The sequence below is a fragment of the Salvelinus alpinus genome, chromosome 26 (assembly GCF_045679555.1).
Source record: "Salvelinus alpinus chromosome 26, SLU_Salpinus.1, whole genome shotgun sequence".
Classification (NCBI taxonomy): Eukaryota; Metazoa; Chordata; class Actinopteri; order Salmoniformes; family Salmonidae; genus Salvelinus; species Salvelinus alpinus.
In genome coordinates, this window is record NC_092111.1 from 40693215 (window position 1) to 40717208 (window position 23994).

The following is a 23994-nucleotide window of genomic DNA, read 5'->3' on the forward strand; positions in this document are numbered from 1 at the left end:
CCGTCCTGTCACGACCCTCCGGGGCTCCACGGTTACCGTCCTGTCACAACCCTCCGGGGCTCCACGGTTACGTCCTGTCACGACCCTCCGGGGCTCCACGGTTACCGTCCTGTCACGACCCTCCGGGGCTCCACGGTTACCGTCCTGTCACGACCCTCCGGGGCTCCACGGTTACCGTCCTGTCACGACCCTCCGGGGCTCCACGGTTACCGTCCTGTCACAACCCTCCGGGGCTCCGGAGGCCAAGGATCACTGATTGAAGCGTGATCCTTGGCTCTAAAGGGTGGCTTGTTACGAAATGTACCAAAAGTGTAAATTGTAACATGCTAACCTGGCTGTGACAACTTAGAACCTAACCCCCACAAGAGCCTTATAGAAGACTGACAGCCAGTCTATATGGTTCTGGCCAGTGTGTATGGTTCTACATAAGTAGTAACTTGACTATTGGTTTATTAGCCACACACTCCTGGAATGTTGATTCCCAGTATGGCTATAAATCTGGGCCTGTATTCATAAAGTGTCTAAGAGTAGGAGCGCCGATCTAGGATCAGGTCCTTCCTGTCCGTATAAAATCACATTTATATATATATATATTTTTTTAAAAGGTACAACTGATCTTAGATCAGCTATGCTACTCTGAGATGGTTTATGAATATCGGCCTTGGCAAACATGGTTGCAAATCCCCCTTAAGCAAAAAAAATACAAATTCCTACCTGAGGTATGCATGGTTTCATCTCTCCAGTAAGCCGACCTCTGATTGGTTCTTCACTGACTAATAGCTGGACCTGATGGAAGAGATATTAAATCAATAACCAATGAAAAAACACTAGTGGATAGTTCAGATTTGAAAAAATAATAATAATAAAATCATGCAGTCTAGAGAGTAGTTGTAGTCATGCAACTCAAGCTTTTTGTCCAGAACTTTCTAGAAGTCATAACATGTTCACCACTACAGTAATATATGCAACGTTTACAAACACGTTGCCAAAGAAAAAGTAGCATGAGCTCAAGTGGTTCAGAAGATATTAAGAGTTTCGGCTTTGCAGATTTTCATTTTAGCATTAATAAAAACGAATAAAACTATTATAGGATATTTTGTAAAGTACACAGCAAAGTTATTTTAGTAAATTAAAATCTTACAACTGCAATAATATTTAAAGTTAAATTTTCCCCCCCGTATTTTTGGTCTTTTTAAAAATATTTTGCATGACTAGAATTCTTCTTTTACTAAATTGCACGTATTTACCAGCAGTTTAATTCACTGTGTAAACACACTATCAACTTACTCATTTAGGGTTACCTTTATAGTGGAGTGATTACGGTTAAAACCATCGTCTCCTTTGCACTGCCATTACTCTCTACTACAGTAGCCACCGCGTCGGCCACTACACATGACACGAACGTCGAGGTCAAACCCTGAAACCTAAGACTTAAAATGGTTGGGAGTTCAGTTAAATTTTACGAACAAGAGTCTAGCAATGCATTTCTCATTAAAGTTGTTCTACGACCACAGGTAAGATAGATTGAAAAAGTCTTTATACATACCCAGGCACTCAATGCTTTAGAGCTTTAAAACACATTAGGAAGCTATCCAGGTTATTTAACAGGTTTTACCTCTGGTTCCTTTTTAAAAGTATAGAAAGAGAGAAAGAATAAGTCGTGCTGTTTAAAAAAATCAAAAAAAAAAATCAATCAAGACATCATTTAGTATACGTTTAACGTCCTCAGACTACAATACAATTCATTTAAAAATTTTAAATGTGTTTTTGAAGAGAAATAACAAGAAAAACACCTCTAACTATCAGGCTGTTAAATGCTATTTAAAAATGACATTTCAAATTTGACTAGAACAGGAAAATAAATAAACCAAGTTACGGAAGTTTCATAGAAAAACAAACTAGTCTTTATTGACAAATTGCTGAAAAACATCTTTTGGAACAGATTTAGTAGTTACCTATTTAGGTCAAGCCTTACACATAGAGCATAATGCATTTTAATGTGGAGGGTACATATACCAGTGGCAGAATAGTGGATGTGCACTTTGGACGATTTAAAGTATGTACAAGAGATCAGATTGAAAAGCTGCAGGATCCCTTCATGTAGAGATTTTTGTCTCAATCCTTCATTGCATCGTTTTTACATGCAGTTTATAGAATCAGATTCAACCAATAAGATCCTGTACCGACACGTGATGTCATTTATCATGACATGAGGCCAATCTAAGGCCATATTCTACTTATAAAAAAAGACATCGGCTATAGAGACATAATAAAAATGAACTTACTGTTGAACCAACTTTAATTTTTTTTTAAACAATGAAGTATGTGAGGACAGTCCATCTCAACAGGGGATATCAGGGCTATATTTCAAAACTCTAAATGTACAATGAGAAAATGTCATTATATTTAAAAAAAAAAAAAAATCGCTGCTGCCTAAGTCTACATTGACAACTTTTAATTAAAGACTATTTAAAACAAATGGGAATACTAAATCAAATTCCATTAACATTTGTTTGTTTTTACTGTTTCCTTTCGACTTGCCGTTTTTGTTTGGTCTATATTACATAATTGAAACAGTGTTTGAAGTTTATTTTACATTACTATATTTAAAAAAAAAAAAAAAAAAAAATTAAAAAGATTTTTGAAATGTAGCCTAAATAGGAATCTGCAACTGTCCCTCAAAGTATAGTTTTAAACAAAATAATGAATGGTTCTACTTTATATTCACCATCACCAAAACCAACATCAATACTTGTGAAAACGATGCGTTTATAAGAAGATAATTGCTTCCAATCACACCGGTGTCGTCATCGGAAACAGTTGTAGTTTTTTTAAACTACAAAACGTAGAAACGCACCATGTTCACATATGTTGATGTTGAACTGGAAATAATGAATATGAAGCAGAACGATTTTTGAAATGTCCCTTTAAAGACGACAACAAGTGGATAAGTAGTCAGACTCCACTAGATGTGAGTTTAAATCCAAACATTAAAAATAAAATAACGGTCAACAGTACAAAGAAAAGCCAAGAGGGAGACAGGGTCAGAGAGAAAAACAGAAATCAACTGAAACTTCAAAGCTCTCCCCCCCAAAAAAACACTTTAAGGTCTGAATTAAATATCAAACCAGGTTCGATCAGTTATGATCCTGATTTTCAGTTCATAAAAGTCCAGTTTAGTAAAAAATTCCAAAAACAAAAAAATGGACAATTACTTTTGTCGAGGGTTGCTTAGAGCAAGAGCTGCCGTGGTAGACAGGTTGGTGGTTGGTTGTCGGGGCAACGCGTTAACAGTGGTAGCGTTGGTCGCTAGGCGTTGGCATGGTGAGTTCAGTATTGTCTATAGGGGTGTTCTCGGTAAGGGCCCTTAGCCGCTCTGGCAGGGAGGGCCTTTCCCCCCGGTGCCGCTCTCTGGGTCCCATTCCAGTTGTCCTGGGCTAGAGGGATGAACACACACGACAGAGACGGACAGAACAGACAAACATAAAATGTCATTACAAAATGAGCTCGGATGACAAGTAGAAAACTCCAACAAAACACTAAATTTCCCGTTTGAAACTCGGGAATTCTGTTTCCCAAGCATTTCAACGAGGACGTATTGAAGACATGTTGCCATCAGCATTATTCATGTAAATTTACCAATTACAGAACCAATAATCAAGACAGAATTAAGGATATCCCAGTCCATGCAGGGTGAGGACGAGAGGTTTGGCTTGAGAGTGGAGTATTGATGTCTTACCGTAGGGTTCATATGCTTCCTGTGTTTCTCCGTGTCCGTAGTCATAGTACTCTGGCTCTCTAAGAGAAGAACAGAGGAGAAAGAACATTTCAAATTAGAACAAGCTAACAAAGTACGAAAATAAGTATGAAAATGTAAATCGCTCTGGATTAAATAAATGACAAATATATACTGAACAAAAATATGAACGCAACTTGTAGTGTTGGTCCTATGATTCATGAGCTGAAACGAAATGTTCCAACCTCACAAAAAGCTTATTTCTCTCAAATGTTGTGCACAAATTTGTTCATATCCATTTTAGTGAGCATTTCTCCTTTGCCAAGATAATCCATCCACCTGACAGGTGTGGCATATCAAGAAGCTGGATAAATAGCATGATCATTACACAGGTGCACCTTGTCCTTGGGACAATAAAAGGCCACTAAAATGTGCACTTGTCACACACCACAATGCCACAGATCGTTCATGTTTTGAGGGAGCGTGCAATTGGCACGCTGACTGCAGGAATGTCCAGCAGAGCTGTTGCCATATAATTGAATGTTCATTTCTCTACCATAAGCCCGCCTCCAACATCGTATAGAATTTATAATTTATAGAATTTGGCAGTACATCCAACTGGCCTTACAACCGCAGACTACGTGTAACCACGCCAGGCCAGGACCTCCACATCTGGCTTCTTCACCTGCGGGATCGTCTGAGACCAGCCACCCGGACAGCTGATGAAACTAAGGAGTATTTCTGTCTGTAATAAAGCCCTTTTGTGGGGAAAAACGTGGGTGGGCCTGGCTCACAAGTGGATGGGCCTATGCCCTCCCAGGTCAACCCATCCATAGATTAGGGCCTAATGAATGTAAGTTGACTGATTTCCTTATATGGACTGTAACTCAGTAAAATTGTTGAAATTGCTGCATGCCAGCAAACCAAGCTAACCAGAAAAACCTACCCAGCCAGCAAACCAAGCTAACCAGCAGTCATGTTCAATATACATTACATTAATAAAATATGCTCTCACTTAATAGATAAGATAGAATAAAACGAATAAAAAAAAAATATCAAATAATATCTTTAATAACTGATGTCATCCGATTTCAAACATAGCGAAGGTTAGCTGAACTAACCAACTTAAAACACACACAGACTCAAAACAATCCTACCACAGGGAAAGTTTATCCTTATGAATTCAGAACTATTTCAGTCCCAACATTCTCCATAACTCGATAATCCAGTTAGTAAGTAGGGTATGTGTAACCGTGAAGAGCAAGGATGTGACAGCCAATGCGTGGTGTGTGTGTGTGTGTGTAGTTTGTTGCCAATAGATGGAGAGATGGGTGACTCACGCCTGTGGCTGACTGTAGTAACAGTCGTATGCCTCGTACGCTGGCTCAGTGTAGCTCTCATCATAGGCCTAGTGAGAAGGGGAGAGAGTGAGAGAGAGAGAGGAGAATAGGGTGGGGGTCAGAAGGAGGAGCAGAGAGAGAGAACAAAATAAACATGTTAGAGGTCCTCCTCGGCCTGTGAAGTGAATTTCATTCACCAGTTGATGTTTGAGATCTAGACGGTAAATAAGTTGGCAAAAAAAGGAAGAACTTTCATTAACTAAGGAGCTGCAATGCTGTGTACCACGAGCAGCCGTTACCAACCCTTAACCCAGGAGGGACCACGAGCCGCCGTTACCAACCCTTAACCCAGGAGGGACAACGAGCAGCCGTTACCAACCCTTAACCCAGGAGGGACCACGAGCAGCCGTTACCACGAGCCGCCGTTACCAACCCTTAACCCAGGAGGGACAACGAGCAGCCGTTACCACGAGCCGCCGTTACCAACCCTTAACCCAGGAGGGACAACGAGCCGCCGTTACCAACCCTTAACCCAGGAGGGACCACGAGCCGCCGTTACCAACCCTTAACCCAGGAGGGACAACGAGCCGCCGTTACCAACCCTTAACCCAGGAGGGACCACGAGCCGCCGTTACCACGAGCCACCGTTACCAACCCTTAACCCATAAAATAAAAGGTGAATACAATTATAAACAGGGGTAGTTCTTAAAAACGTCATTATAATTGCCATTGTACAAATGTCTTATGAAAAGGTAGACCTAGCAACGCTGTTGCTCTCTACAATAACACATTACTAGTCGGCTCCAGCTACTACTGCTGTCTTGACCTAGATCTGATCTCCCCTGGTGAAATAGAGAACGAACCGGGATAAATTAAAGGCTAAATAAATAACCAGATTGGACTTTTAAATAGTTAATTACAGGCTTCAAAGCGTTACACGATGACGGTTTAACCCTACGTGTTCTCTGAATTCAAGCATGGGCATTGTTACAATGTAACTTGATCATTATAACATAAAAACTCGAATTAGCTGGATAATATTAAACATATATTAGAGATGTTTAAGATCCTAAAACGTCATGGAATAATAAAGTTATTTCGACTTACATATTCCTCATATTGTTCCGGTGCTGGTGCGTGTTGGTGGGGGGGTGGAAGGGGCATTCTCAGAGGCCCACCAGGGGCAGCGAGTCTGGCTCGGGGCGCTGTTGCCCCTCTGGCAGGGGTTGCTGGAGGTCCTCCTCTTCCTGCTGGTGCCCCCCTCGCTACACCGCCTCTGGCGGGACCTCCCCTGGGTGTACCTCCACGTTGGGGCATACCCCTACCCCTGGAAAGACGGCGGAAGAGAGACAGAGCGAGCAAACGAGAGAGTAGAGAAGATAATGCAGACAGAAAAGAGGAATGAGACAGAGGGTGAAGTGTTATTTGAACAAACATACTGTAGATAGACCAGACAATAACTTCACATCAGCCACCTTGATTCATTTCATCCTGAGTCTGTTTACCTGGGTGCCCCTGGTTGTCCCGGAGGCCCTCCTCGGCCCCTAGGGCCCGGTGGTCCTCCTCTGCCTCGTGGGGCCCCTGGCCCGTGCTCTTGGCCCCCGTTCAGATAACCCATCTCCATGAACTGTTCCTGACAGATGTCATCCATCATGTCCTGAGAGAAAGAGAGACAGAGAGGACAGACAAAATGGATGAGGGTTGGTAGTAAAGATGGGAGGATAGGGAAGGAGGGAAAAGGTAATTATACTGAACAAATCTAAAATGCAACACGGTCAAATTTTACTGAGTTAGTTCATAAGGAAATAACTGCATTAGGCCCTAATCTATGGATTTCACATAACTGGGTAGGGGCACAGCCATGGGTGGGCCTGGGAGGGCATAGGCCCACCCAATCAGAATGAGTGCTTCCCCACAAAAGGTCTTTATTACAGATAGAAATACGCATCAGTTTCATCAGCCGTCTTGGATGCTGAACCCAGACGATCGCACAGGCGAAGAAGCAGGATGTGGAGGTCCTGGGCTGGCGTGGTTACACGTGGTCTGCGGTTGCGAGGCCGGTTGGATGTACCGCCAACTTCTCTAAAATTATGTTTGGCTTATGGTACAGAAATTAACATACACCTCAGCAAATACATTTAAAAACTTAGTTTCACAATTCCTGACATTTAATCCTAGTAAAAATTCCCTGTCTTAGGTCAGTAAGGATAACCACTTTATTGTAAGAATGTGAAATGTCAGAATAATAGTAGAGAATGATTTATTTCAGCTTTTATTTCTTTCATCACAGTCAATTAGTATTTGGAAGCATTGCCTTTCAATTGTTTAACTTGGGTCAAACGTTTCGGGTAGCCTTCCACAAGCTTCTCACAATAAGTTGGGTGAATTTTTGCCCATTCCTCCTGACAGAGCTGGTGTAACTGAGTCAGGTTTGTAGGCCTCCTTGCTCGCACACGCTTTTTCAGTTCTGCCCACAAGTTTTCTATAGGATTGAGGTCAGGGCTTTGTGATGGCCACTCCAATACCTTGACTTAGCTGTCCTTAAGCCATTTTGCCACATCATTGGAAGTATGCTTGGGGTCATTGTCCATTTGAAAGATCCATTTGCGACCAAGCTTTAACTTCCTGACTGATGACTTGAGATGTTGCTTGAATATATCCACATAATTGTCCTGCCTCATGATGCCATCTATTTTGTGAAGTGCACCAGCCCCTCCTGCAGCAAAGCACCCCCACAACATGATGCTGCCACCCCCGTGCTTCATGGTTGGGATGGTGTCCTTCGGCTTGCAAGCCTCTCCGTTTTTCGTCCAAACATAACGATGGTCATTATGGCCAAACAGTTTTATTTTTGTTTCATCGAATCAGAGGACACTATTCCAAAAAGTACGATCTTTGTCCCCATGTGCAGTTGCAAACCATAGTCTGGCTTTTTATAGCGGTTTTGGAGCAGTGGCTTCTTCCTTGCTGAGCGGCCTTTCAGGTTGTCGATATAGGACTCGTTTTACTGTGGAAATAGATACTTTTGTACCTGTTTCCTCTAGCATCTTCACAAGGTCCTTTGCTGTTGTTCTGGGATTGATTTGCACTTTTTGCACCAACGTACATTCATCTCTAGGAGACAGAACGCGTCTCCTTCCTGAGCGGTATGACGGCTGCGTGGTCCCATGGTGTTTATACTTGCGTACTATTGTTTGTACAGATGAACGTGGAACCTTCAGGCGTTTGGAAATTGTTCCCAAGGATGAACCAGACTTGTGGAGGTCTACAATTTTTTTTCTGAGGTCTTGTCTGATTTCTTTTGATTTTCCCATGATGTCAAGCAAAGAGGCACCGAGTTTGAAGGTAGGCCTTGAAATACATCAACAGGTTTACCTCCAATTGACTCAAATGATGTCAATTAGCCTATCAGAAGCTTCTAAAGCCATGACATAATTTTCTAGAATTTTCCAAGCTGTTGAAAGGCACAGTCAACTTAGTGTATTATATGTGAAATTATCTGTCTAAACAATTGTTGTAAAAATTACTTGTCATGCACAAAGTAGATATCCTAACCGACTTGCCAAAACTATAGTTTAACAAGAAATTTGTGGAGTGGTTGAAAAACGAGTTTTAAATGACTCCAACCTAAGTGTATGTACATTTCCGACTTCAACTGTACATCAGTGACCAGAGCTGGCAACAGTTACCATGCCAACTCCCTGAAAACTTGAGACATCTGTGACATTGTGTTGCATGACAAGGTGCACCCGTGTAATGATCATGTTGTTAAAATCAACTTCTAGATACACCTTGATATGCCACACCTGTCAGGTGGACGGATTATCTTGACAAAGGATAAAATGCTCACTAACAGGGATGTAAACAAATGCGTGCAGAAAATGAGAGAAATACTATAATAATTTGTGTGTGTAGGGAACATTTCTGGGATCTTTTATTTCAGCTCATGAAACATGGGACCAACACTTTACATGTTGCACTTATATTTTGGTTCTAATATATATCGATAGATAGAAGAGGGTGGGGCTCAAGCTGCATCCCTGTCTCACCCCACGGCCCTGTGTTCAGTATCCTGAGCCACTAAGCCACTAATGACTATAAAAGCAAGGCAATGAGAGCCGGTCTCAAAAAGCCCTTAAACCCTTGTGTGGGTGTGTGCGCGTGTCTCCCTCGTCTCTACGTATGCAAGCAGGTAAAATACCTAGTGCATGTACCCTAATGGTAAATCTTCCTCAGTTTAGTGGAGAGGTTGGACCCGACCGATACATAATGACAGACTCCTGCAGTAGACAACCATTGACAACCAGCATCAAACAGTCTTTCTCCAGTCCTTTTTGGGGGTACATTTTTTTATTTTATTTTTTCTTTAAGTAAACTAGGCAAGTCAGTTAAGAACAAATTCTTATTTTACACTGATGGCCTACTGGGGACAAACCCGGACAACACTGGGCCAATTGTACGCCACCCTATGGGACTCTCAATCACAGCCGGATGTGATACAGCCTGGATGTTAAACCCTGACCCCGATCAATGCTTTTCATAAATCTGTTCCCATGCAGGGGAACAGTGCACAGTGCACTATTTAATAGGGTTCTATTTGAGAACCTGACTCTCCTCTGGTGATCCCGACAGCCAAAAGGAAATATTCAGTGTTCTGTCCCAAATGGCACCCTATTCCCCATAGAGCTCGGGTCAAAAGTAGTGCACTATATAGGGAATAGGGTTCCATAGGGCTCTGGTCAAAAATAGTGCACTATATAGGGAATAGGGTCCATAGGGTTCTGGTCTAAAGTAGTGCACTATATAGGGAATAGGGTTCCATAGGGCTCTGGTCAAAAGTAGTGCACTATATAGGGAGCCATTTGGGACGTAGGTGTGATACTATAATATGCAGGCAGGCTGCGCTCTATTCATCTCTAGAGTGACAACTCGCTGAAAACAACCTTTTGTCTGATTCCATCATTAATCCATCAGCAAGTGCAACACGGCGTCGCCTTCGTTTAACAAGATAGACCGCTAATATGCCGCTAAACATTAAACCGTTCCTACCTATGCCAACTAACATGGAAAGATTATTTGGGGGGGGCCAAGGAGAAGAACAGACTGCCTTTGCAGAGTAACAGCCATATCAAAACACATTCCCCAGTTTAGGAAAAATCAACCCAGACAAATGAAGCTCGCTAACCTAGAATTATTTTCAGAGGGAAAATAGCTGTAATACACAATAACTTCTGATCACAATAACTAAATCACTGATTTACATTGACACATACGAACCAAACAAACCCGTCTAACCTTCATGATTCATGCATAGTCTTTCCAGGGAAATTAAGTTTCTTCATAGCTAGACTAGCAATAACCAAACAAGTCCTGCCGATTATATAGTACTGTAGGTAACCCACCACAACAGTCTATGGAAATACTGTATACAGTGGGTCCTCATTTATACTTAGTGTGTTGGGAAATCTGTTATGAATGTAATGTTAAAAAACATATATATATATTTTTTAATTGCCTTAATATTACCGGACCCCAGGAAGAGTAGCTGCTGCCTTGGCAGGAACTAATGGGGATCCATAATAAACCCCAGGAAGAGTAGCTGCTGCCTTGGCAGGAACTAATGGGGATCCATAATAAACCCCAGGAAGAGTAGCTGCTGCCTTGGCAGGAACTAATGGGGATCCATAATAAACCCCAGGAAGAGTAGCCACTGCCTTGACAGGAACTAATGGGGATCCATAATAAACCCCAGGAAGAGTAGCTGCTGCCTTGGCAGGAACTAATGGGGATCCATAATAAACCCCAGGAAGAGTAGATGATGCCTTGGCAGGAACTAATGTGGATCCATAATAAACCCCAGGAAGAGTAGATGATGCCTTGGCAGGAACTAATGGGGATCCATAATAAACCCCAGGAAGAGTAGCTGCTGCCTTGGCAGGAACTAATGGGGATCCATAATAAACCCCAGGAAGAGTAGCTGCTGCCTTGGCAGGAACTAATGGGGATCCATAATAAACCCCAGGAAGAGTAGCTGCTGCCTTGGCAGGAACTAATGGGGATCCATAATAAACCCCAGGAAGAGTAGCTGCTGCCTTGGCAGGAACTAATGGGGATCCATAATAAACCCCAGGAAGAGTAGCTGCTGCCTTGGCAGGAACTAATGGGGATCCATAATAAACCCCAGGAAGAGTAGCTGCTGCCTTGGCAGGAACTAATGGGGATCCATAATAAACCCCAGGAAGAGTAGATGATGCCTTGGCAGGAACTAATGGGGATCCATAATAAACCCCAGGAAGAGTAGCTGCTGTCTTGGCAGGACCTAATGTGGATCCATAATAAACCCCAGGAAGAGTAGCTGCTGTCTTGGCAGGACCTAATGGGGATCCATAATAAACCCCAGGAAGAGTAGCTGCTGCCTTGGCAGGAACTAATGGGGATCCATAATAAACCCCAGGAAGAGTAGCTGCTGCCTTGGCAGCACCTAATGTGGATCCATAATAAACCCCAGGAAGAGTAGATGATGCCTTGGCAGGAACTAATGGGGACCCATAATAAACCCCAGGAAGAGTAGCTGCTGTCTTGGCAGGACCTAATGGGGATCCATAATAAACCCCAGGAAGAGTAGCCACTGCCTTGACAGGAACTAATGGGGATCCATAATAAACCCCAGGAAGAGTAGCTGCTGCCTTGGCAGGAACTAATGGGGATCCATAATAAACCCCAGGAAGAGTAGATGAAGCCTTGGCAGGAACTAATGTGGATCCATAATAAACCCCAGGAAGAGTAGATGATGCCTTGACAGGAACTAATGGGGATCCATAATAAACCCCAGGAAGAGTAGATGATGCCTTGGCAGCACCTAATGTGATTCCATTATAAACCCCAGGAAGAGTAGCTGCTGCCTTGGCAGGAACTAATGTGGATCCATAATAAACCCCAGGAAGAGTAGATGATGCCTTGGCAGGAACTAATGGGGATCCATAATAAACCCCAGGAAGAGTAGATGATGCCTTGGCAGGAACTAATGGGGATCCATAATAAACCCCAGGAAGAGTAGATGATGCCTTGGCAGGAACTAATGTGGATCCATAATAAACCCCAGGAAGAGTAGATGATGCCTTGGCAGGAACTAATGGGGATCCATAATAAACCCCAGGAAGAGTAGCTGCTGCCTTGGCAGGAACTAATGGGGATCCATAATAAACCCCAGGAAGAGTAGCTGCTGCCTTGGCAGGAACTAATGGGGATCCATAATAAACCCCAGGAAGAGTAGCTGCTGCCTTGGCAGGAACTAATGGGGATCCATAATAAACCCCAGGAAGAGTAGCTGCTGCCTTGGCAGGAACTAATGGGGATCCATAATAAACCCCAGGAAGAGTAGATGATGCCTTGGCAGGAACTAATGGGGATCCATAATAAACCCCAGGAAGAGTAGCTGCTGTCTTGGCAGGACCTAATGTGGATCCATAATAAACCCCAGGAAGAGTAGCTGCTGTCTTGGCAGGACCTAATGGGGATCCATAATAAACCCCAGGAAGAGTAGCTGCTGCCTTGGCAGGAACTAATGGGGATCCATAATAAACCCCAGGAAGAGTAGCTGCTGCCTTGGCAGCACCTAATGTGGATCCATAATAAACCCCAGGAAGAGTAGATGATGCCTTGGCAGGAACTAATGGGGACCCATAATAAACCCCAGGAAGAGTAGCTGCTGTCTTGGCAGGACCTAATGGGGATCCATAATAAACCCCAGGAAGAGTAGCCACTGCCTTGACAGGAACTAATGGGGATCCATAATAAACCCCAGGAAGAGTAGCTGCTGCCTTGGCAGGAACTAATGGGGATCCATAATAAACCCCAGGAAGAGTAGATGAAGCCTTGGCAGGAACTAATGTGGATCCATAATAAACCCCAGGAAGAGTAGATGATGCCTTGGCAGGAACTAATGGGGATCCATAATAAACCCCAGGAAGAGTAGATGATGCCTTGGCAGCACCTAATGTGATTCCATTATAAACCCCAGGAAGAGTAGCTGCTGCCTTGGCAGGAACTAATGTGGATCCATAATAAACCCCAGGAAGAGTAGATGATGCCTTGGCAGGAACTAATGGGGATCCATAATAAACCCCAGGAAGAGTAGATGATGCCTTGGCAGGAACTAATGGGGATCCATAATAAACCCCAGGAAGAGTAGATGATGCCTTGGCAGGAACTAATGTGGATCCATAATAAACCCCAGGAAGAGTAGATGATGCCTTGGCAGGAACTAATGGGGATCCATAATAAACCCCAGGAAGAGTAGCTGCTGCCTTGGCAGGAACTAATGGGGATCCATAATAAACCCCAGGAAGAGTAGCTGCTGCCTTGGCAGGAACTAATGGGGATCCATAATAAACCCCAGGAAGAGTAGCTGCTGCCTTGGCAGGAACTAATGGGGATCCATAATAAACCCCAGGAAGAGTAGCTGCTGCCTTGGCAGGAACTAATGTGGATCCATAATAAACCCCAGGAAGAGTAGCTGCTGCCTTGGCAGGAACTAATGTGGATCCATAATACATTCTTGAAATGGAATCTACAGTTCTACAGAAGTATACAGATGTGTCCCTTTCATAGCACAATGGTCAGTATAAAATATTGTTGATTTTTCTGTGTAACTTTTCTAGTGTGGATTCAGTTACATTAACCCTGTTAAGAGTTTACATTAACACTCAGTGGTGTAAAACAGCCCCAGTAACCACTGGTCAAACAAAAAACACCCATCATTATTATATTTCCCAGCATTATCTATTGCAGGTAGATATGTTTTATTGTTTGTTGCATGGAAATTGATTGCTAGAGTCATCTTATGCTACTCAAATATAAATACAAATTTTTCTAAATCATTCTGAAATTATTTTTCCAGATGATTTGGTTTAGGTCGTTTCATACATTAGTCTTCTTAATCCTGGCAGTCATTCTGAACGCGGGTGAATGAAAAGTCTAAATGTTTAATATCCCCAGTCTGGCCGGATTCCAATAGGAATCACAGAGCACTGAAAGCCAGCATTATGGGACTTGTAGTTTGATGTGGCCTGTAAACTATCAGTTTTATGCCACTGTATTAGGGTAAAACTACAACCTCAAAAGGAGGGCCTCATGAGATGTACTGTAACGTCTTAAAGAAATGTCAGTTTAATGATAACATATTCACTTAGGATTTCACTTGGTGAAGCACCAGGACTGAAAATGAATGAATGCTACAAACACGTGCCACTAGCAAACCCAGTCACAGCTGGTACCTTTAAAATTCACTCCAAAGGCACACTGGGAAATATGCAAATAAGACTAAAACACTACAGCAGGGCTATTCAATTCCGGATGGCAGAAACATTTATTTTATGGTTCTTCAAAAGAACCATCCCATTTATGGTTCTTCGGAGAGCCTAAAAAATGGTTTCCTATTCCAACCTTATTTGGTTTCAACTTGCAGCTTTATTTGTAAGAGTGTACTGCAGGGTCGGACAAGGAAACGAAAGGTGACAACACAGAACCGCCACATCTAAGAGTCTAATCCACTCACAGGAAACAGGAACTTCTTGACTTCCTCCATGGCGTGTGCCATGCGTAGGTAAGCCTCGGGCACGGGGGCAAACACCTCGATGAAGACATGCAGCTCCATGGACAGGTGTGCGTACTTGGCCTCAGCCCCTTTCCTCAGACCCTCCTCCTGAAACACAACACAGGACAGTTGGAGAGCTTATTGAGGAAGCCACCGCGGTCTGGGTCTATGTAACCTATCACACAGTCTTTTAGACAACATGGCCTTTATCAGGTGACCATGGACAGTTCAAAACCCCCAAAAAGGTGTTAACCAGGTGAGATAAATCTAACCTCACTTTCAGGGCTAGGCAGGTGCAACTAACCATCCCTTCATACAGCTGTGGCCAGATTCCCTCCCTCTCTCTCTCTGCTGTAGGACAGCTGTGGCCAGATTCCCCTCTCTCTCTCCCTCTGCCGTAGGACAGCTGTGGCCAGATTCCCCTCCCTCTCTCTCTCTGCCGTAGGACAGCTGTGGCCAGATTCCCCTCCCTCTCTCCCTCTGCTGTAGGACAGCTGTGGCCAGATTCCCCTCCCTCTGCCGTAGGACAGCTGTGGCCAGATTCCCCTCCCTCTCTCTCTCCCTCCGCTGTAGGACAGCTGTGGCCAGATTCCCCTCCCTCCCTCTCTCCCTCTGCCGTAGGACAGCTGTGGCCAGATTCCCCTCCCTCTCTCCCTCCGCTGTAGGACAGCTGTGGCCAGATTCCCCTCCCTCCCTCTCTCCCTCTGCCGTAGGACAGCTGTGGCCAGATTCCCCTCTCTCTCTCCCTCTGCCGTAGGACAGCTCTGGCCAGATTCCCCTCCCTCTCTCCCTCTGCCGTAGGACAGCTGTGGCCAGATTCCCCTCCCTCTCTCCCTCTGCTGTAGGACAGCTGTAGCCAGATTCCCCTCCCTCTCTCCCTCCGCTGTAGGACAGCTGTGGCCAGATTCCCCTCCCTCCCTCTCTCCCTCTGCCGTAGGACAGCTGTGGCCAGATTCCCCTCTCTCTCTCCCTCTGCCGTAGGACAGCTCTGGCCAGATTCCCCTCCCTCTCTCCCTCTGCCGTAGGACAGCTGTGGCCAGATTCCCCTCCCTCTCTCCCTCTGCTGTAGGACAGCTGTAGCCAGATTCCCCTCCCTCTGCCGTAGGACAGCTGTGGCCAGATTCCCCTCCCTCTCTCCCTCTGCTGTAGGACAGCTGTGGCCAGATTCCCCTCCCTCTCTCCCTCTGCTGTAGGACAGCTGTGGCCAGATTCCCCTCCCTCTCTCCCTCTGCCGTAGGACAGCTGTGGCCAGATTCCCCTCCCTCTCTCCCTCTGCTGTAGGACAGCTGTGGCCAGATTTCCCTCCCTCTGCTGTAGGACAGCTGTGGCCAGATTCCCCTCCCTCTCTCCCTCTGCTGTAGGACAGCTGTGGCCAGATTTCCCTCCCTCTGCCGTAGGACAGCTGTGGCCAGATTCCCCTCCCTCTCTCCCTCTGCTGTAGGACAGCTGTGGCCAGATTTCCCTCCCTCTCTCCCTCTGCCGTAGGACAGCTGTGGCCAGATTCCCCTCCCTCTCTCCCTCTGCTGTAGGACAGCTGTGGCCAGATTTCCCTCCCTCTCTCCCTCTGCTGTAGGACAGCTGTGGCCAGATTTCCCTCCCTCTCTCCCTCTGCCGTAGGACAGCTGTGGCCAGATTCCCCTCCCTCTGCTGTAGGACAGCTGTGGCCAGATTCCCCTCCCTCTCTCCCTCTGCTGTAGGACAGCTGTGGCCAGATTTCCCTCCCTCTCTCCCTCTGCTGTAGGACAGCTGTGGCCAGATTTCCCTCCCTCTCTCCCTCTGCTGTAGGACAGCTGTAGCCAAATTCCCCTCCCTCTCTCTCTCTGCTGTAGGACAGCTGTGGCCAGATTCCCCTCCCTCCCTCTCTCCCTCTGCTGTAGGACAGCTGTGGCCAGATTCCCCTCCCTCTCTCCCTCTGCTGTAGGACAGCTGTGGCCAGATTTCCCTCCCTCTCTCCCTCTGCTGTAGGACAGCTGTGGCCAGATTCCCCTCCCTCTCTCCCTCTGCTGTAGGACAGCTGTAGCCAAATTCCCCTCCCTCTCTCTCTCTGCTGCAGGACAGCTGTGGCCAGATTCCCCTCCCTCCCTCACTCCCTCTGCTGTAGGACAGCTGTGGCCAGATTTCCCTCCCTCTGCTGTAGGACAGCTGTGGCCAGATTCCCCTCCCTCTCTCCCTCTGCTGTAGGACAGCTGTGGCCAGATTTCCCTCCCTCTCTCCCTCTGCTGTAGGACAGCTGTGGCCAGATTCCCCTCCCTCTCTCCCTCTGCTGTAGGACAGCTGTGGCCAGATTTCCCTCCCTCTGCTGTAGGACAGCTGTGGCCAGATTCCCCTCCCTCTCTCCCTCTGCCGTAGGACAGCTGTGGCCAGATTTCCCTCCCTCTCTCCCTCTGCCGTAGGACAGCTGTGGCCAGATTCCCCTCCCTCTCTCCCTCTGCCGTAGGACAGCTGTGGCCAGATTTCCCTCCCTCTCTCCCTCTGCCGTAGGACAGCTGTGGCCAGATTCCCCTCCCTCTCTCCCTCTGCCGTAGGACAGCTGTGGCCAGATTCCCCTCCCTCTCTCCCTCTGCCGTAGGACAGCTGTGGCCAAATTCCCCTCCCTCTCTCCCTCTGCCGTAGGACAGCTGTGGCCAGATTTCCCTCCCTCTCTCCCTCTGCCGTAGGACAGCTGTGGCCAGATTTCCCTCCCTCTCTCCCTCTGCCGTAGGACAGCTGTGGCCAGATTTCCCTCCCTCTCTCCCTCCGCCGTAGGACAGCTGTGGCCAGATTCCCTGCGTAACCTGCGTAACAGGTGTATAATGTGTGTGTGTGCGTAACAAGTGTATAATGTGTGTGTGCGTAACAGGTGTATAATGTGTGTGTGTGTGCGTAACAGGTGGATAATGTGTGTGTGTGTGTGTGTGTGCGTAACAGGTGGATAATGTGTGTGTGTGCGTAACAGGTGGATAATGTGTGTGTGTGCGTAACAGGTGGATAATGTGTGTGTGTGCGTAACAGGTGGATAATGTGTGTGTGTGCGTAACAGGTGGATAATGTGTGTGTGTGCGTAACAGGTGGATAATGTGTGTGTGTGCGTAACAGGTGGATAATGTGTGTGTGTGCGTAACAGGTGGATAATGTGTGTGTGTGCGTAACAGGTGGATAATGTGTGTGTGTGCGTAACAGGTGGATAATGTGTGTGTGTGCGTAACAGGTGGATAATGTGTGTGTGTGCGTAACAGGTGGATAATGTGTGTGTGTGTGCGTAACAGGTGGATAATGTGTGTGTGTGTGTGCGTAACAGGTGGATAATGTGTGTGTGTGTAACAGGTGGATAATGTGTGTGTGTGTGCGTAACAGGTGGATAGCAGGTGTGTGTGTGTGTGCGTAACAGGTGGATAGCAGGTGTGTGAGGTATACAGGTGGATAGCAGGTGTGTGTGTAACAGGTGGATAGCAGGTGTGTGTGCGTAACAGGTGGATAGCAGGTGTGTGTGCGTAACAGGTGGATAGCAGGTGTGTGAGGTATACAGGTGGATAGCAGGTGTGTGTGTAACAGGTGGATAGCAGGTGTGTGTGTGTAACAGGTGGATAGCAGGTGTGTGTGCGTAACAGGTGGATAGCAGGTGTGTGAGGTATACAGGTGGATAGCAGGTGTGTGTGTAACAGGTGGATAGCAGGTGTGTGTGCGTAACAGGTGGATAGCAGGTGTGTGTGCGTAACAGGTGGATAGCAGGTGTGTGAGGTATACAGGTGGATAGCAGGTGTGTGTGTAACAGGTGGATAGCAGGTGTGTGTGTGTAACAGGTGGATAGCAGGTGTGTGTGCGTAACAGGTGGATAGCAGGTGTGTGAGGTATACAGGTGGATAGCAGGTGTGTGAGGTATACAGGTGGATAGCAGGTGTGTGAGGTATACATGTCAGCTCTCTCTCACCTTGGCTTTGTCCCTCATGGAGCCTTTGCCCAGTACAGAGATCTTGGCCCCAGTCTCTTCCTGAAGCCGTTTGATTGTGTTGCCCTGAGGGCCAAGAATCTTCCCCACAAAGTTGAACTGAAACAGGACAAACAAGACAGGTTCAGACTACAGAACACGCTTCCTTGTGTAACAGCATGCGGGGGAAGCATACGGCGTCAAAAGTCTGGAGGTGTTGGTATGTTACTTGAGACAGGACAAACAAGACCAGGTCAGCCAACAAATGAAACCCGTTTAAACATTACAGGACATCTACAAAAGAATCATAGCCGAACAATATGATTTCCCACTCGGTATTTGAACTTTTTTTTTTTTACACATTTGGTTGTCAACTAACGTGAATTAAATGTGAAATCAAAACAGTTCACGTCATTGGATTTTAGAGTTAAAATTTGGGTGAAAACAATACGAAATTCCCTTAGTTTGAAGGGAATTTCTTCAAATCGAATGGGTTTTCCAAATTGATTAAACGCCAGGCACATTGAATGTTTTTTGTTGAAATGACATGGAAATAACGTTGATACAACTGGGTTTTTTGGGGGTCCCAGCGGATGAGTCACGGATGAGTCACTGTGAATAAGGCTTCTAGAGTGTTGAAGATGCTGTGTGTTCTGTACCTGTTGCTTAAAGCAGTGTTTCAGCAGTGGTTCATATGACCTTTTCCAATATGACATGGAAACAACGTTGACACAACTAATCCAATACAACATGTGGAAGACCTTCCCTAGTGTAAGGAACTAGACATGAACTAACATGAAGCGACTATAACGGAAACAATTGTGCCGCAGACTGGTCGAAGGGTTGAGGACACGCTGTGGTTACACGAAAGTTTCCGCCAGCCATGTAATCACCATGTAAATACAGAGGTTTAGTACCACTTTAAATAATGAGGGTGGAGGAAATCTATTAAAAACGCTGATCATTGTCCCTCGGGGAGAAACATTTTACGGTGACATGTGTTGCCTCCCTGAAACGCTTAATTACAAGCCCTTAGAGCTGTTGGTTAAGAGCTTGTAAGTAAGCATTTCCCGGTAAGGTCTACACTTGTACTCGGCGCATGTGACAAATAAAGTTTGATTTGGAGTCGCCTAAAGCATGGCTGAGAGCTTGCATACTCCCAGTCACCCATGTAATTCAAGCCCTGCTGCTGAATGAAGGACAGGAGTAGAGGTAGAAGGCTTACCCTCGGATACTGTTTGACCCCCCCCAGTCACCCATGTAATTCAAGCCCTGCTGCTGAATGAAGGACAGGAGTAGAGAGGTAGAAGACTTACCCTCGGATACTGTTTGACCCCCCCAGTCACCCATGTAATTCAAGCCCTGCTGCTGAATGAAGGACAGGAGTAGAGAGGTAGAAGACTTAACCTCGGATACTGTTTGACCCCCCCCAGTCACCCATGTAATTCAAGCCCTGCCGCTGAATGAAGGACAGGAGTAGAGGTAGAAGGCTTACCCTCGGATACTGTTTGACCCCCCCCAGTCACCCATGTAATTCAAGCCCTGCTGCTGAATGAAGGACAGGAGTAGAGAGGTAGAAGACTTACCCTCGGATACTGTTTGACCCCCCCCAGTCACCCATGTAATTCAAGCCCTGCTGCTGAATGAAGGACAGGAGCAGAGAGGTAGAAGGCTTACCCTCGGATACTGTTTGACAGGTATGAGCACGCGCTCCTTCAGTTTGATATTCTTGACGGTGAAAAGGTCCAGGTACGCGTCTCCTCCTTCCTTCTTGGGTTCACCTTTCTGGATTCTCTCGATTTCTACAAAGGGAGAATTCAACCGATTCAAAACACGAAATCTTACTATGTTATAACAATGTAGTTTACCGTTAGAAGTCATACACGTGAAAAGAGCCTTAAGTCATGACAGCGCCTCAGTATGCCACGTGCAAATGTTTACATACCCTACATTACTCATCTCATATGTATATTCTGTACTCTATATCATCTACTGCATCTTGCCATCTTTATATAATACATGCATCACTAGCCACTTTAAACTATGCCACTTTATGTTTACATACCCTACATTACTCATCTCATATGTATATACCGTACTCTATACCATCTACTGCATCTTGCCTATGTCGTTCTGTACCATCACTCATTAATATATCTTTATGTACATATTCTTTATCCCTTTACACTTGTGTGTATAAGGTAGTAGTTGTGGAATTGTTAGGTTAGATTACTCGTTGGTTATTACTGCATTGTCGGAACTAGAAGCACAAGCATTTCGCTACACTCGCATTAACATCTGCTAACCATGTGTATGTGACAAATAACATTTGATTTGGACTACACTGACAGCCGGGAGCCAGAGGTTCTCTAGCGGCGGTGTCTTCTCTACTAATCTAAACTTCATTGACCTGCCACACACTGACACACAGGCACTGTACCACTCAAAGGCATGTGTATTGTTCTATACTCTCCTTTGACCAGCCAGTGACACACTGACAAGTTGCATTGTCCCACTACAGTAGCCTAAAGGCACTCTAGCCATATCTAGCAGGCTAGCCATATCTAGCACTATAAAGAGAAGACGTTTTACAATGGTAATTATTAGCAGTACTGGACAAAAGCTCTATGAGGGACAAAGGCCAGGTGAGATATACAGAAGCTTTTTTTTTTTTTTGCATTGTGACTCACTGAGACCTAGTGGCAACCCACCTGAAACGTTTTGAGTACACAGTACGTTTTGAGTACACAGTACGTTTTGAGTACACAGTATGTTACGAGACAATAAACCCAGACACTTTTCTAGCAACAATGAAACATCATTCCTAAATATGTGATCTCAAAAAGGTACTGACTGACAGCCACCAGAGGGTCTTGATAAGGTCATACGGCTAAACAATCTATAAACCACCTCCACCTAGTGGTAGGTTACGGTACTGTACTAGATTTCCATTCCAGGAGGTCTGTATTATAATGCGGAACACATGGGTAGAAAGGACCGAGGGAAAAACACATTTCCCCATGTAAAAGTGTGTCAGATCCAGCTGGAATATCAGGCTACACACGTTTCAGCAATGTTAAACCACTCATTGCTGTGCTTCTTTTACAGCCTTTCAAAATAGAGCTCAGCTGTAATATTTTACACATTTGACTTCACTGAAAGGGCCTGTTTCCCGGACACAGAGTAACCGTTATTTCCTTGGAGAATCCCCACTGAGCGTGCTATTTAGTCCAGGACTAGGCTTAAAATGTGTTCGTGAAACTAGCCCCCCCCCCCACAAAAAAACAAAAATAAACCCACAAATGGTAGCATCTCGAAACTGACCGAATAACTACAACAATCGTGTTTAGGCAGACAAACTGCTTAATTCTTACAGTGCTATCGTCACACAGTATCAAACTGACCTCGAACCCCGCCGTCATAAAAAATAAAATAATAATTCCCATACCAAACGCATGTATTCCAAATACATTTACAGATGTACGTCAAGTATTAACATATGTTTTGATGCATTTTTAAATGTATTTGGCAAATGTAAAATACATTCCAGAAATACATTTCAAATGCTTATTTTTCTCTTCTCTTTATGGTTAAACTTCCATAAATCTGCCCTTGTGCGGTTGTTTGCTAGTCAAAACCAAAACGTGCCTGTCTCGCCACACCCACAACTTTTGCTTCAATAGTAGGCTACTCAAAATAAACCACAATTGGTAATATGTGATTTATAAAACGTTTTAAAAGCGACCTACATGCAACTATGAATAGTTTTCCCCCTCTGTGCAATCACCCACATTGGAAATACAAAGGGTTTCTGGACCACCTGCCGAGGGGACAGAAAAAATTGTATTTTGTGTTTGTTTGCTGTGGGCAACGACCACACAATAAGGGAGTTATCTGCCACACAAAGACGCCAGAACGTCCTATCGTTGTCTCTCTCCCTCTGGTTTGAGCGCACAGAAAGACCACTGTGACAATAGAGCGGTTGCAGCTTTGAGCATGCGATAGGGCGAGATTTCGGATAGGTTACCATGTGCGCATGGAAATCCACAAAGCTATATTTCACGGTTTCATTCAACGGGGTTGTTAAACCGTGTCTAGACCGTGTCTCCCTGTAAGTGCAGTGGGGTGACGGGTCGTAGCACAGACGAAGAAAAGAAAGGGTCTACTGTTTGCAGACCCCCGTTAGCAGTCCCGTCTAGCCACGGTGCGTCGTTTTCAAAACGCCAGATTTAAAAAAATAAAATGTAAAAACATCTTATCACAATGGCTAAAATATCAATACTTTTGCTCGAGGCAGGACATTTGACAATAAAATGTGATTTTACCTGTAGATAAAAGTTTCATAGCGTGCGTAAACGACACATCCATACTGTCCTTCTCAGCGAGAAGCTCGGGGAGATACTTGCTTTCTTGATTCTCCATTTTGAGTTTATATCAGTTCGTAATACAAAAATGTGCAATTAAAATCAAGCTTTGAGTGGATAGAAAAATTAAATAAACAGAAGGAAAAATTTGTCCAGTTATGTACGCAGGTGTGTAAATGTCCACTTCTTCGCATGTAGAGCTCTCGCTGCTATACCGCACGGCTACTGACGACGGCGGATGAGCGCTCCTGTCGCGGCGCCTTGACTTATGAAAATGGAGAAGGAAGCATGCGCCCGTCGAATAAAGAATACACGGAAGTGAGCTCAGCGCGATGCAGCCAATGATGTATATAAACCATGGATCGCTGAAATCCATGTGTTGGCCAATGAGAGGCCTTAAACCCACTGGACGGACATATTGGCACTCCTCAGAAACACAGTCCCATAGGAATGAATGGACTTCTACAGTGCTTCATTTCAATGTTTCAAGGACAAAATGACATGTATTTATGTTGTAGTGGGGACAGTAACATTAGTACTTTCGAAAAGATGATACTTTAGGATATTTGTTTAATATATTTATTGTTTGTATATTTAGCTTACATAGCCTAATATATTTTCAAAGTATGCAATAAGGTGTTTGTTTATTTAAAACATTTTATTTAACCTTTATTTAACCTTTATTTAACTAGGACAGTCAGTTATTAAGAAAAAAATCTTATTTACAATGACAGCATACCCCGGCCAAACCCTAACACGTACGACGCTGGGCCAATTGCGCGCCGTCCTATGGGACTCCCAATCACGGCCGGTTATGATACAGCCTGGAATCGAACCAGGGTCTGTAGTGATGCCTCTAGCACTGAGATGCAGTGCCTTAGACCGCTGTGCCACTTGGGAATCTCTATTAGATTAAACATGGCCAATTTTTAAAGGTAATTTCTGCACAGAGCCTGTGGGATAATGGTTATATATGGCTTCAGAGCCTATGGGATAATGGTTATTTATGGATTCAGTCTGTGGGATAATGGTTATTTATGGCTTCAGAGCCTGTG

The 23994-nt window shown here is 45.0% G+C and overlaps 1 protein-coding gene across 1 annotated transcript; it reads right to left on the reverse strand.

Moving 5' to 3' along the window:
- Nucleotides 1-1881: 1881 nt before the first annotated feature.
- khdrbs1b (KH domain containing, RNA binding, signal transduction associated 1b) lies at nt 1882-23240 on the reverse strand. Its single transcript, XM_071369010.1, has 9 exons — nt 22901-23240; nt 20253-20377; nt 18579-18695; nt 14633-14779; nt 6582-6733; nt 6184-6403; nt 5077-5144; nt 3740-3798; nt 1882-3437 (listed from the first exon to the last, which is right to left on the reverse strand). Exons 1-9 carry the CDS (start codon nt 22995-22997, stop codon nt 3331-3333), a joined length of 1092 nt encoding a protein of 363 aa, XP_071225111.1. The 5' UTR covers nt 22998-23240; the 3' UTR covers nt 1882-3330.
- Between the last annotated feature and the right edge of the window lie 754 nt (nt 23241-23994).

Coding starts and splice junctions, on each gene's coding strand:
- khdrbs1b (XM_071369010.1), bottom strand. CDS start 22,997: ATGGAGAATCAAGAAAGCAAGTATCTCCCCGAGCTTCTCGCTGAGAAG. Junction 14,780..18,578: donor CCATGAGGGACAAAGCCAAG/GTGAGAGAGAGC, acceptor GTTGTGTTTCAG/GAGGAGGGTCTGAGGAAAGG. Junction 6,404..6,581: donor GGACAACCAGGGGCACCCAG/GTAAACAGACTC, acceptor CCGTCTTTCCAG/GGGTAGGGGTATGCCCCAAC.